This window comes from Aythya ferina (genome assembly GCF_964211825.1).
Source record: "Aythya ferina genome assembly, contig: HAP1_SCAFFOLD_117, whole genome shotgun sequence".
NCBI classification, from domain to species: Eukaryota; Metazoa; Chordata; class Aves; order Anseriformes; family Anatidae; genus Aythya; species Aythya ferina.
In genome coordinates, this window is record NW_028181405.1 from 19,339 (window position 1) to 32,450 (window position 13,112).

Sequence of the window (13,112 nt, forward strand, 5' to 3'; positions counted from 1 at the left end):
TCCAACTTAATTCCATACCTTTTCCCTCCAAGATACTGAAACAACATATCAATATAGCATATTTCATCCCATTTTCCTTCTTCCCTCCTTCTTCCACTCCAGATATTCCTATTCGAAGTGGCCAGCCTGGCCACACTTAAAACATCTTATCAAAGCCTGTCTCTGCTAGGACTCGGGCCGCAACACAGGCAGCCTTCTTTGCCTGCCATTCCTTCATCTCTCTTCCCCTCCTTTCCATCCTGGCCCTGACTCCCTCTGAAGATTTTCTTCATCTTTCTCCAACCCTCTGCCTCACTACCCGCTGCACTGTCAATACCATTAGTTTTGATCTCTTTTTTCTTTTTTTCCTTCTTATCTCCCCTCCAGACACACACCTCCAGGGCCTCCCACAGGAGGGTCCCCCAGTGACTGTTCACTACATCCCCCCACCTTCTGAAGCATTTTCTGTGTATTTTGCAAGGCTTTAATCACACAATGAACTTTCAAGAGCCCTTGGGATACTGGGTCATCAGGTCTCATCCCCAAGTACTTTCTCATTCTGACCCCAAGTCTCTCATATGATTTCTGTGTTGCACACTATTATTATTCCAGCCAGGATTGGCAAGTGGGTATTTCTGCCCTGCCAGTATTACTCCTGGTCCTGGAGGATGAGCTCTTCCCCATTCTTGTATAGCAGCTCTCCTCCTGATCATTCCCATTTCTTTCCCTGTAAACAACATACTTATAGACATAATTCCCTCCCCCAAGAGTATAAATAAGGTCGTAGGAACTGGTCTAATTGTTCAACTAGGCTGTTGGGGTCCTCGAATAAAGACTTCCTCTCCTTCTTAAAAGTCCTAACCTCTCTGCTGGTAAGGAGGAGGGGGTAGTTCACCTAAGAGGATACACAGTTAGTGTTAGTACTGTTAGTATCAGGGAAGGCAAAATTCTCAATATATCTTCTACCTTGTTCTAATTCTTGCCAGAGCCTAGAGTATGATACTTCTTTAGGGACAGTGTTAATTACAGTCCCTATCTCCCTTCCTGGAGTGACTGCTGCTGCCACCAGTTCAATATTAAGATTATAGGGAGCATAACTTGGCTCCTTCTCTGAAAAAGGAATCTTATTGTTTACACGTAAATTTAAAGCCTGAATTTTCATCAGACCCATATTTTGGCCAAAATACTGCTGTTTCCTTAATTGGTTCTTTTGTCCAGACTGATACACAATATTTAACCCTTTTTTTTTTTTTTTTTAAATTATTTTTCTTTTACAATCCCTCTAATTTTGGGATTATGTTTCCGATTTCTTATCATTCTTCAGGAAGAACTATTAGTAGGCACTCCCCCAGGGATATCTCCCTGTCCCCTGGAACTCATATTTTCCCATTTTTCCTAACCCTCGCCAGTATGTGCTACAGAATTTTCCCTTCTGCAGTGTACCACACACCAACGTACTGAAAGATGGGGGTGTACCGCCAAGCACTTCCCCGTGCCAGCGTTACCGCACACCTGAGTTTACCAGATTCCCTGGTGTACTTCCAAGCACTTCCCCGTGCAAGGATTACCGTACACCAGATTCCCCTGGTGTAGTGCCAGCACTTCCCCGTGCAAGGGCTTACCATACACCAGATCACCCGACCCCCAAGGCAATACTCAATATTTCTGACCTTGGTCTGTGCACAGAGTTACCGGATCGATTCTTAAAAAAAAACCGGAGTGCCTACCTTCTTCCTTTCCCCACTACTTCACGGATCCTGCCTCTTTAACCAGTCTCGGGCCCTCTGTCAGCTTTCCGCAGAACCGCCACCGTCGATGCACAGGACCGCTGAAATCAGCGGGGCATGCCTTCCTGCTGCTGCGGCGGTGGGGCTCCCCAGTAGGTGACTGGCTCCCGGACGAGCCCCCAAATTGTGAGAAACACTCCGTAGCCAATAACTTAGGCTCAGGCGAGGATCTCAGTGAAGTAGAAATTTATTCGCGATTGCAACGGCGGGCGCCCCACAAGCAGGAGAGAGCGCATCTACTAGTTCCAAAACACAGTTTATATACCTTTTGATGGCAGGACCCTCCCCTGTTTCCCCACTGAGTGGGTAATCCAGATTCACAATCTATCTGATGCTTCACAAACAATGCATGGCCTTCAGTCGCCGGCCTGTTAAATTTCAAATTTCTTTTGACATTTTTACTGCTTGAAGTGGTAATGTTTCTTCACTTATCTGACTTGACTTGACACCATGATTTTCACCTAATTGTCCTAAGGAGTCTGATTGTCTGCATTTTACAAGGTCGCCTGCTAAACTTTCTTATCACTGTAAGCATATCTCAGTACCACATTCCCTCCTTCTAAACAACGTAACTCTGCAAAAACAACATTTCTATTCCCACACTCAATAAATTCCTTTCTATTATTAATGCAATGCTCTCTGAAAATTAATTAAGGGGGCAACTTACAACACCCCTCAATACCTTGCCATGCACTTTTGTCAAGGAAGCTAACATGGACATTCGTTGTAACAATTTCCAATTCCAAATACTACAAAAGACAATATTAAACTTATTCCGGCCCTTGTTGGAGATGGGTGACCCAGTTACTAGCCAACCGGCCGACTGGAAGAGGTTCTTCACCCAGAGGGCAGTCGTGCACTGGCACCGGCTCCCCAGGGACGTGGTCCCGGACCAAGCCGGAGGTTAGGACTGTGCTCGTAGTCCTACGGGCTGAACTCTGGGGTAGGCCCGTGTGGGGCCCCTCCGCGCCCTCCTTGTCCGGGGCCCGCCGGCAGCCGCCTTGCGCCCTGCCGGCCGCCGGGGGGCAGCAGGCGGCGGCGCCTGGGGAAGGTTCGCGAGCTGCGGCGGCGGGGGCGCGATGGCCTCGGGCGGCGGGGGCCGGCGGCGGGAGCGGGCGCGGGGCCCGGGCAGCCTCCTGCCGGGCAGCCCGTCCCCGGGCAGCCCGTCCCCGGCCAGCCCGTCCCCCGCGCGCTCCCCTGGCCGGGGCCGCCTCTGCCGTCGGCGCCGCGGGCTGTGCGGGCTGTGCGGCTCGCCTGGCCGCCGGCAGCGGTGCGCGGGCCGGCGCCGGGAGCTGTGTCCGTGTCGGCAGCGGGGTGAGGGCCGGCCCCCCTCGGGGCCCCGTGTGCCGGGGCCGGCCCGGGCGGGGCTGCGGGGAGGTGCTGAGCGTCGTGTGTCTTGTCCCGTGGCAGAGCCCGCCTGCACGAGCGAGGACGAGGAGAGCGAGGAGGAGGACAGAGGTGGGTCCCGCCGGGCCTTGTCCCCCGGGGCCTGCGCGCAGGCCGCAGGGCCGGCACCCCCGGGGCCGGGCTGGGGGAGCGGCAGCTCCCGGAGCCTCGGCAGCAGGCGAGGGCAGCGGAGGCGTGGGCCGGGGCAGGGTGCCAGGCTGCCGTGAAGTCCAGCCGGGTTCCTCGGGACTGAGGTAGGTTGCGCAGGAGAAGAGCTCGGCGAAGAGCCGGCGGTGGCAGGGGCGGTGGGGGCGGATGGCTGGAGAGCCCCGTGTGTGTGGGACGGGGGGCCCGAGGGGAGGCTTCTCCTGGGCACCGGGGCTTGTCACGAGCCCGCGCCTTCTCTAGTGGACTTGGCGGAGAGCTCGCTGTTGAACAAGCTGATCCACACGTCCCTCGTGGAGTCCAGCCATCACGTGGAGATCCTGCAGCAGGACCCCAGCTCGCCTCTCTTCTCGGTGAAAAGCTTTGAGGAGCTGCCCCTGTGAGTAGGCGGCAGCCCCGAGGCAGGCGGGCTTTGGAGCTGCCCCTGGGCGCTGTTAGCCGTTCCTTGTGGAACGGTCGCTTTTGGTGCTTTTGGGCAGGAAGAAGGAGCTCTTGCAGGGGGTCTACGCCATGGGCTTCAACAGGCCGTCCAAGATCCAGGAGACAGCTCTGCCAATGCTGCTGGCCCATCCGTGAGTACCGGGGCCGCCCGGGTGAGCAGAGCGGTACCACCACCGCCTTGGCTCCCCTGCGGCACCGTGGCGTCGGGGTGCCGGTGCGGGGACGCCAAGCCTTTGTGCTCGGCTAAGCAGCCTTTGCCTTGCAGGCCCCAAAACCTGATTGCACAGAGCCAGTCAGGGACAGGGAAAACGGCAGCTTTTGTGTTGGCGATGTTGAGCAGAGTTAACGGTGCAGAGAAGTACCCGCAGGTAACGTAGGAAGGGGAAAGGCCATGCGGCAGGGGTTTGGCTGCACCCTCAAGCCGCTGTCCGTGGACAGAGCTCTGGTTTTGTCCCAGTCTCAACGGTGGTCTAGCCGCTGTAGCCACTGTAGTGGGCTGGTAAACACCCAGGTAGCGTCCCAGCAGCAGGGAGGTTGGATAGAAAGCTTGGGAGCAGATGCAGCTGCCAGCTAAAGGAGGGTACTTTTACTGGGTAGCAGTGGATTTAGCCAGGCCCTAGGTATCCTGACGTTCTGTTTTGAGGAGCATGCAGCCAGCTTTGAGAAGCACGTGCAGAGACTCCAGCTGTTTGCTGTGACTTGCGCTAGTTTCTGGTGCCGTAAAAGCTCCTGAGAAGGCAAGGCACCTCTCTGGGTTCAGAAGCACCTACGCAGGCTGGGTGCTGCACTTCAAAGTCTTGAGTCTCAAGCATCCTATGTAATTTAAACTCTCAGTTGAAAGCTGGGCACAGAAGCAAATGGCACTGTGCCTGAGGAAACAAATTTCCCTAGCAGAAATCACGGGATCCCAGAACGGGCGAGGTTGGAAGGGCCCTCTGACGCTCATCTAGTCCAACTCCCCTGCTGATCAGGATCACCTAGAGCACACTGTGCAGGATGGCATCCAGGCGGGTTTAGAATGTCTCCAAAGAAGGAGACTCCACAGCCTCTCTGGGCAGCCGGTTCTGGCGCTCTGTCACCCTCACAGTAAAGAAGGGACCTCTCCTAGTAGCTGCCTTGAGTCCCTTCTGCCTTCAGCTGTACCTTCCAGGTTACCTTCCAAAGCTGCAAATGCGACTGCCGTTGCTGATCCCTCTGCAGATTTGGAAGAGTTTAGCGGTGAGATTTCAGCGTGCTGAGCTTTCCGTTCCTTTGAAATGCCTTCTCGTTTGCGTAGGGTATGCCATGCCAGGGGCACTGCGTGCTTTTAAAAGATGTGGCTCTTGTCTGACAGCTGTCTTATCTCTCAGTGCCTCTGCTTGGCTCCAACCTACGAGCTGGCCCTGCAGATCGGACATGTGATCGAGAAGATGGGTCAGTTTTGTGCCGACATCAGGGTTACGTACGCTGTTCAGGGAAACAGAGGTGAGTCCAGCCCTGCTGAGCGGAGCTGCGGGCGGTGTAACAGTCCTGTAAGGAGCTAGCGGGATGCTGTGAGAGCTGTGAACTAGCGGGAGCTGTGCGGAGCTCTGAAGGCACATGAAACGGCGTGTGAATTCCCGTGCCTTCTAAGGAGTCATTCTCGTGACCGCTGTCTCCTTTCAGAGGTGGGGCACCCCTTTTGCTGGTTTCCACCTGACAAGGCGTCAGGGAAGCGTCAGCCCTGCTTGATGGCTCCCTGCAATTTTAAGCTCCTGAGCTCCGCTTTGCAATGACCCCCTCAAAGGCATTGCTAGGCAGTCCGAAGCTGACGCAGCAGGGTGGGAACCATGCTCAAGCAGCCGGAACATAGCAGATGTTGAGTCCCTATCTCTCTGGATACTACCCTGCTCATTCGCAGCCAGGTGTGTGTGGCCGAGAAACATAATGCTCCTTGCACTGAGGTGGTGTGATACGATTTCTCCTCCTGCAGTTCTGCCAGGTGCCTTGCTGGAGGAGCAGATTGTCATCGGGACTCCTGGGACAATGCTGGACTGGTGTTTCAAACGGCGAGTGGTGAATATGAAGAGAATCAGCCTGTTTGTGCTGGATGAAGCTGACGTAATGATGGACCGTCAGGGCTTCTCGTACCAAAGCATTCGCATTCAGAGGTGAATACCAGTGCTGGCTTGTGTCCTGCCACAATTTGAGATAGTCAAATGCGGTGTTTCGAGATGCCCTTAGATACATTGGGTAGCGAAAGAAATAGAAGAGGAGAGACAGGAAAAGACAAGAGAGAGAGGGAGAGAGAGGAAGAAAGAAATCCACTTTGTGTGGAAGAAACTGCAGAACAAGGGAGCCAAAGAAATTGTCTCTGACTGCTACATCCCTTGGATGTCCTTGGCCAGACGTAGCTTTGCTCCTGATCAGAACGTAGACAAGTAAATCCTCCTCCCCCACTTTTTGCTGGTTGCTCAGCTTTGAAAAACTCTGTGGGCCATGAAGGTCTTTACAGAGTGAATGACAGGGCTTGAAATGTAGCTCGAGAATCAGGGGATACGGGGACCTGTCCTTGGCACGTGGAAATGCTGTGTGTGAGCGGTGTCTGCAGGTGCAAAGAAGGAGGCCAAGTGTTAATTGGGTGTTTTTTCCTCCGATAGTAGATAGCCTTTTGGAATAATAATACTGCAAATGCAGAGTAGCTTATTCCGACAGGCCTCTTCCGTAGGGCTGACTCATTCTGGAGTGCTGTGCTGTGCTGCGCTGAGTGAGGAATGGCCCTCCCTGGATGGAGGAATCCCTTTGTTTCCAAAGCCTGTTCATCCAGAGGTAGCTTGTAGCATGCCTCAGGGGTAACAAGTCCTTTTTGTGCTCTAGGGCTTTACCGAGGGGCTGCCAAATGCTGCTTTTCTCTGCAACCTTCAAGGAAACAGTGTGGAATTTTGCAAAGCAAATTATCTCCAACCCCATCATAATAAAGCTCCGTCAGGAAGAGCTGACCCTGAGCAATATCAGGCAGTACTACTTTGTGTGCAGGAACAGAGAGGAGAAGTACGAGGCCCTGTGCAACATCTACGGCAGCATCACCATTGGGCAGGCTATGATATTCTGCCAGGTAAAGCAGCTAGTTTGCCAGGAGAGAGTGGTGGTGTCCTTGCAGTCAGTGGTTTGTAAACGATCCGTCTTACAGCGTGGCCTCAGTACTTCTGCTGAGACCATCAAAAGGAAGGGAGGGATGGGAAGCACCTGGGCAGCACTTAAAGGACAGCCCTTCTGGCACAGCCATTAGATTGGCTGGAGCTGAGCGTGAAAGCACGGGCACGATGACTTGCAGCAAGTGCAGCCTTTAAAAGAGGTGTTCTAGCAGCATCTGTCGTGACGGTTGAGATCCCGTTTGCCTGGCTTCCCCAGGGAGCATTGCATAGGAAGCATACTGTGTTTCCTTGCCCTTTGCACTTTGTGTTGGGCTTCTTGCTCGCCTGCATCGCTCTGGTCTTCTTTGGAGGCTCTGCCTGTTAAAAAGCAGCAGGGGCTCAACTGAAGGGATTTAGGGGAAGCTTAGCAGTGAAGGATAGGCAATGACTGAGAGGAGCAGCAGCAGCAGAGCTGCTGCAAAAGCTCCTCCTGCCTCTCCCACGCATCTAGACTCGCAGGAGTGCGGACTGGCTGTCGGTGGAGATGAGCAAAGATGGGCACCAGGTCGCCATGCTGACGGCAGAGCTGACCATAGTGCAGAGGGCCGATGTGATTCAGAGATTCCGCGATGGGAAGGAGAAGGTCCTCATCACCACAAACGTCTGTGCTAGAGGTAGCGTATCCTGAAAAGCAACACCCTGGCGGCGTCTGCAGTGTGGGAATCCCCTTGCTTTGCCCCATGGCCCATCAACTCACAGGGGACACACGATGCTGCTTTGTTTCTGGTGACACAACCCGTGCTCCGTGGCCTCTCCATGTAGGTCTTTTGTTGCCTTGACATGTCACTGTAGTGTGTGCTGCAGAGCCAGGGCTGACCGCTTTATACTGCAAGTGGACTAGCCCCGATCTGGACGCAGGTGATTGCCTTCGGATCTGTGGGAGCCTGGTTGCGAGAAACCTCTCTGTCTTTCAGGGATTGATGTGGCACAAGTCACCATCGTGGTGAACTTCAGCCTCCCTGTTAATCAGGAGAAGCAGCTGGATTTTGAGACCTACCTGCACCGCATTGGTCGAACGGGTCGCTTTGGGAAGAAGGGCATTGCCTTCAACATGGTGGAAAGGCAGACCACGTACCTCGTGCACAGTATAGAGGAGCATTTCCGTGAGTATCCTTGTGCCCAGCTCTGAGACGCTGCGAAGAGCTGAGGGACACGTGGATGAGGAGTGCATTGGGAAGCGTTAAGGGATGTCAGGAGTGTGGCCACCTCTTGCAGCTGCTCTCTTGGGCACGGACCCCACCCACGCACCTGATACCCTGGCGTGGACCTGAGGTACCCCACAGTCACTAGCTGGCCCAGGCTGAAGTTTGCGGGTGAATGCACACACACATACCCCCTCCATACCCACACAGTCTGTAGGAGGTACAGATGCTCACCTCTGCCTCCAGCAGCTGTCACTTCGAGTTCATCATGTACACGCACACACAGTCACAGTCACTCCGGTGCCCCCCAGCAGATGTTTTTTTGGATGCACAGCATCCCCAGCCCAGTGGCTGGGAGTTGAAGAACCGTGCTTGCTGCAGCATCTGCAGTGAGACCCCTGCAGTGGCTCCAGTAGGTGGCAGCCGAGGCCAAGGGCAGCCTTGTCCCTGTCTGACTGCAGGAGTTGGCACCAGTTTTCATTCATGCACGGGTCTCAGCAGTAGCTGGTGAGAAGGTACTGCTGTTCTGCTGTACGCACGCACGTACACACACACACACACACACATACCAGGGATTGAGTGTGAGATCACAGGGAGACAGAAGTGGGAAAAGATTTAAGCAGGCGTAAGACTACAAGACAGACCGTGGCGATCAGTGTCGGGGCTAAACCAAAGAAGCACACCGACTAGCCCCATTTCACATGCAAGTGGCCGCTTCTATGCCCTTTCCTGCTTACCCCCTCTTTGCACGTCCCACCTCCCTTTCCTCCTGCACGTCCCATCCTGGGTTTGTACAGCCCTCCCAGTTCCCACACCCCTTCCAGTCCAGGTCCCCCTGGCTCACAGCCTTACGAGCTGTAAAGTGCAGGTGGTTCTTCTGGGAAGCGGCAGCTGTAGTTTCTCGATAGCCCACCAATGAGTGTGAGTGGTGAGGTTAGTTTCTCGTCATTGTCTCATTGGTTTTGTCAGGTCTGTGTCAGGTGTTTTGTTGCTTGTTTCCTCCTTTTCCCACGTTGCCCAGTTGCCAAGGCCCTTGATCGGATAACCTCTGTGGAATAAACACTCTGAGCTCCATCAGTCAGTGTGACTGATCAGTTTGGGTTCCCATCACTACATACGTCCCTTATCATTTGTCGGTCAGGTTTGTGTCTGTTGTGCTCTCTCAAAGTTTGATTACCTTTTGAACTCCGCAGTGTGGAAATGCCATGCTGAGCACTTTGGGTAGCTTTTCAGCCCAGAGCGAGGTTAGCACGTGCACTGAGCCAGGAAGCCGTATCCCAGAGGTGGCCAGTTGGTCCTGAGATAGCTGGAATCTGTGTCACTTCTACCTCTACCTCTACTCAACTGGGTTTGATGCAAACAGCTGGGCAGGTTTCTAACCTCTCACCTCCGGCCACATTCTGAACAGCTCACAGCTTGTTTTATGTCATCTGTGGAAGGCAGAGCCGAGAGTCCTGGGCATGGCTGCCAGGGTTTGCCACTGCTAGCAGCCCCCGAGCAGCAGTGCTATGCCTTTGCCAACTCCTGGGCAGGCACTGACATTTGTTTTCTTTCTTCAGAGACCGAGATCAAGAGGCTTGACCCAGATGACATGGACGAGCTGGAACAGCTGGACAACTGAGCAAAATGTCAGGATTTGCTCCAGTGAATCCAAGTTTTGGTTTAACATGGATGGGAAAAGGTTTGGGAAATCTCCCAGTTTTCTTCAAAGTTCCTGAAGATGCTTGGTTTTGTTGTGATGTTTTACAAAATGGGAAGATGGGAGGGGAGCGGGGGGGGAGTGGGGGGAAAGACACACACGACCCTCATCCCTCAAAGTTTTGGGATTCTTGCGATTGTTTTTCTGGTAATAAAACTTCCTTGGTTTGTCTCTGAGGTTTTTACAGCCATAATTTTGTGTGTCATGATGAATCACCTGAAAACAGAACATGCAGGGGTTTAACAACATGGACCGTTTGGAGCAAGTCCAGAGGAGGGCCACGAGGATGATTGCAGGGCTGGAGCATCTCTCCGATAAAGACAGACTGAGAGAGCTGGGGGTGTTTGGCCTGGAAAAGAGCAGGGTTTGGGGAGACCTTACAGCAGCCTTCTAGTACCTAATGGGGGGCCACAAGGAAGCTGGAAAGGGAGTCTATCAGTGAATGTAGTGACAGGACAAGGAGTAATGGATTTCAACACAGGGCTCCAGGTGTCCCAAGGCCCGTGGTCGGTGTTGAAAACAGAGGCAAAGAAGACATTAAACGTCTGCTTTGTCTGTGACCCTATTTGTGAGGTGAATAATAGACTACTGTTACTTGTAGTCCCTTTTTTGGTGTTGACATACTTTAAAAAGCCCTTTTTGTTGCCTCCGACAGTACTGGCCAGCTTCAACTCCGAGTTTTGGCCGCACTTTTCTCCTTCCAGGCACACAGCATTTCTGTTGTCCTCCCTTGTCACTTGAACTTGCCTCCAGTGTCCATAGACTTTCCTTTTCCGCCTAAGTTATAGAAGAAGATTCCTGCTCAGCCAAGCCAGCATTCTGTCCTTCTTGTTTAACATCTAACACTTTGGAATCACCTGGTCCTGTGCTCTTAAGAGATGGCTCTTAAAAAGTGACCAGCACTGACGGACTCTGACACCTTCAGAAACAGATTCCCAAGGGACCTTATGAAGTGGTTAATAGCCTGACATCTGTTCTTCTCATATCCAAGGATGACATTTTGAGTGGAGTTTTTCTCCTGTCACCAAAGATTTTAAACTCAACTACTTCATGGTCACTTTGGCCAAGACAGCCACAAATTGCCACTTTACCTTCTCTGTTTACAAACAACAAATCCTGGAGGCACCTTTCCCCTTCGTGCCTGTACCAAGAAGTTAGCTTCAGTGTGCATTAGTTATTTCTGTTAGGAATTCATTAGGAATACTGTTTGTATTGACAGTTGGTATTCCCAGTTAATGTCTGTGAAGTTGAAGTCACCCATAAGGATCAGGTTAGCTGATCTAGAGACATCCCTTGATAATCTGTGACCTTCAAGTTCCCAGTCTTCATACCTATTGTATAAGGGCACCTGGGAAGGCGAGGTAGGGAAGGAGGGGATTTGCTTGCTGCCCTGACCAGAAAAATTCCAGGTGCTGGGACAGAAGTGACCTCACAGCCAGCATCCACAGGGCTACAAGGAACTGTTGTCCTCAGGAGGCCTCTTCTCAGCCCACCCAGGAGTACGGGTTGCAGGGAGTGCCCTGCACAATCACTCAGGTACTCTGCCTGCCAAGCAGCTCATGCTGCAGAAGGCCTCCCCCATGTTCCACCCACATTCCACCTCCTCGCAACTCGCTCAGGCAGTATCTCTGTAAACCTCCATTGGAAACGACAGGCTCATGCACTCCCTGCAGACAGAGACCTGAACAGCCACATCTTTGGGGAGGCATTTGGTACAGGTTGCCACAGACTTTTGGCAAGTGCTTTAGCAAGTGCATGCCAACTGGTGGTGTGGCCATGGCTGGGATTGCTTTCTGGGAGGTACCTGGTAGGTGAGACAGTCTATGGAGTAGATGTCAGTTGTTCTTCCCCTATCCATGAGTGCTGTAAGTCCCTTGTAGAAGGCCACCAGGCACAATTTGCCCTTCGTGAATGTGATATAAGTTCATCTGATTCGTGTCAGTATGGAACAGTGCTAGGGCCGCATGGTATGATGAATGTGACCTTCTGTCTTACATACCCCTGTATAACCACAAGTCTAAGAAAAACAGAATGGTTAATGTATATAGTTCTTGTACCTTGACTTTGGTTTCTTCCCTTTCCTCCCAGTGTCCCAGTCTCCCCCTCATTATAGTCAATTTATGAAATCTTCAGAAATATTCCTCAAATCCATGAGCCTATTTGCTTTTGTTATTCTGAACTCTTATTCCTAACAGTTACAGCCTTTTTGCCGCCTTTGTGGATGATTTAGTACTGCTATAGATGTGACTGGAGTGTCCCTGTGAATGGCCTGTGAGGAATGTTTTAACAATTCGTGAAGTGTCAATAGAGAGCTATTTGTATTTGTATGTTCTTTCTTTGAAGTCTCTGATGTCTGGGAGTTTCAGAACAACTGCTAACAACTAGTAACTGTTATGGCTTCTCAATGGAACATTATGCAAGCCCCTGATATCTGGCCAGGTGGCCAGGAGATTAAGGAGAAGAAAAAAGAATCTGAAGGACGGCTAGGAGACAAAACTTGCAGGGGATGCTGTGTAAGCTTTTGACATGCTGCCAAGGAGTACAAAGGGGAAGGACAAGAAAAAAAAACTGAGAGGAAGACTACGAGCCTTCAGCATGAAAGACCCCCAGAGACCACCAGGGGGACCACTGGAGACTGATGTGCATGCTCCAGTAGGAGGGACTGGATCCTGGAAGCTAATTATAATAACCCAGTTTTTTTTAGAAGTAGTAATGAACATGTATTAGTCTAGGAGCATAAAAATCAGCTACTTGATGTAACTGGTGTGCGTCCTGGCGGAGCGGAGACTCCCGACGCACCCAGCGCTGTTTGCTTACCTCTATTCCTTTAATAAATTGTAAACTTTGATTATAATCCTATTTTGAAGACTGAGCCATTTATAACAGTGAAGCCATGTTGGCTGTTGCCAGTTGCCTCCTTATTTTCCACATGCCTCAGCATATTTTCCAGGAGGATCTGCTCCATGATCTTGCCAGGTACAGAGGTAAGACTGACTGGCCTCTAGTGTAGATGCACTTCAGGCCTATTTGGACGATAGCGTAGATGTACTACAGCCTGACTGCACATTAGTGTAAATGCACTAGGGCTAGTCAAGCTCTTTTTCACTACCCCATATCTCCCATCTCTCTTTTCCCAGCTTCCCCTGGGGGAAGCCCTACCCCTACCTTTTTATGGAATTAGGGAAAAGCTCTAATTCATGCATGACCATTCCTGGCCACTTCTGTGGTTTCTAACTTGTCCATGTCCGTTGTGCCTTTGCTGCTGCATGGCTCTCCATCCCCTAACTCAACATGGATGGCAGACCAATCAACCTTGTTAGCCCACTGTCCTATAACCTTTGTCATACCACCCCCAGGCTTG

General features: G+C 52.0%; 1 protein-coding gene across 1 annotated transcript; it reads left to right on the plus strand.

The window, feature by feature from the left end:
• Window positions 1–2,223: 2,223 nt before the first annotated feature.
• Window positions 2,224–9,927, plus strand: LOC311428702 (ATP-dependent RNA helicase DDX25-like). The gene is made up of 11 exons (XM_084540029.1): window positions 2,224–3,080; window positions 3,177–3,224; window positions 3,561–3,696; window positions 3,797–3,889; window positions 4,024–4,126; window positions 5,108–5,222; window positions 5,710–5,887; window positions 6,594–6,831; window positions 7,362–7,524; window positions 7,825–8,013; window positions 9,612–9,927. Exons 1-11 carry the CDS (start codon window positions 2,846–2,848, stop codon window positions 9,671–9,673), a joined length of 1,560 nt encoding a protein of 519 aa, XP_084396155.1. The 5' UTR covers window positions 2,224–2,845; the 3' UTR covers window positions 9,674–9,927.
• The last annotated feature ends 3,185 nt before the right edge of the window (window positions 9,928–13,112 follow it).

Bases quoted from the DNA above. Each gene is read 5' to 3' on its own strand.
- LOC311428702 (XM_084540029.1), top strand. From the start codon at position 2,846: ATGGCCTCGGGCGGCGGGGGCCGGCGGCGGGAGCGGGCGCGGGGCCCG. The intron at 4,127-5,107 runs GTAACGTAGGAA...CTTATCTCTCAG, and splicing joins GTGCAGAGAAGTACCCGCAG to TGCCTCTGCTTGGCTCCAAC. The intron at 7,525-7,824 runs GTAGCGTATCCT...TCTGTCTTTCAG, and splicing joins CACAAACGTCTGTGCTAGAG to GGATTGATGTGGCACAAGTC.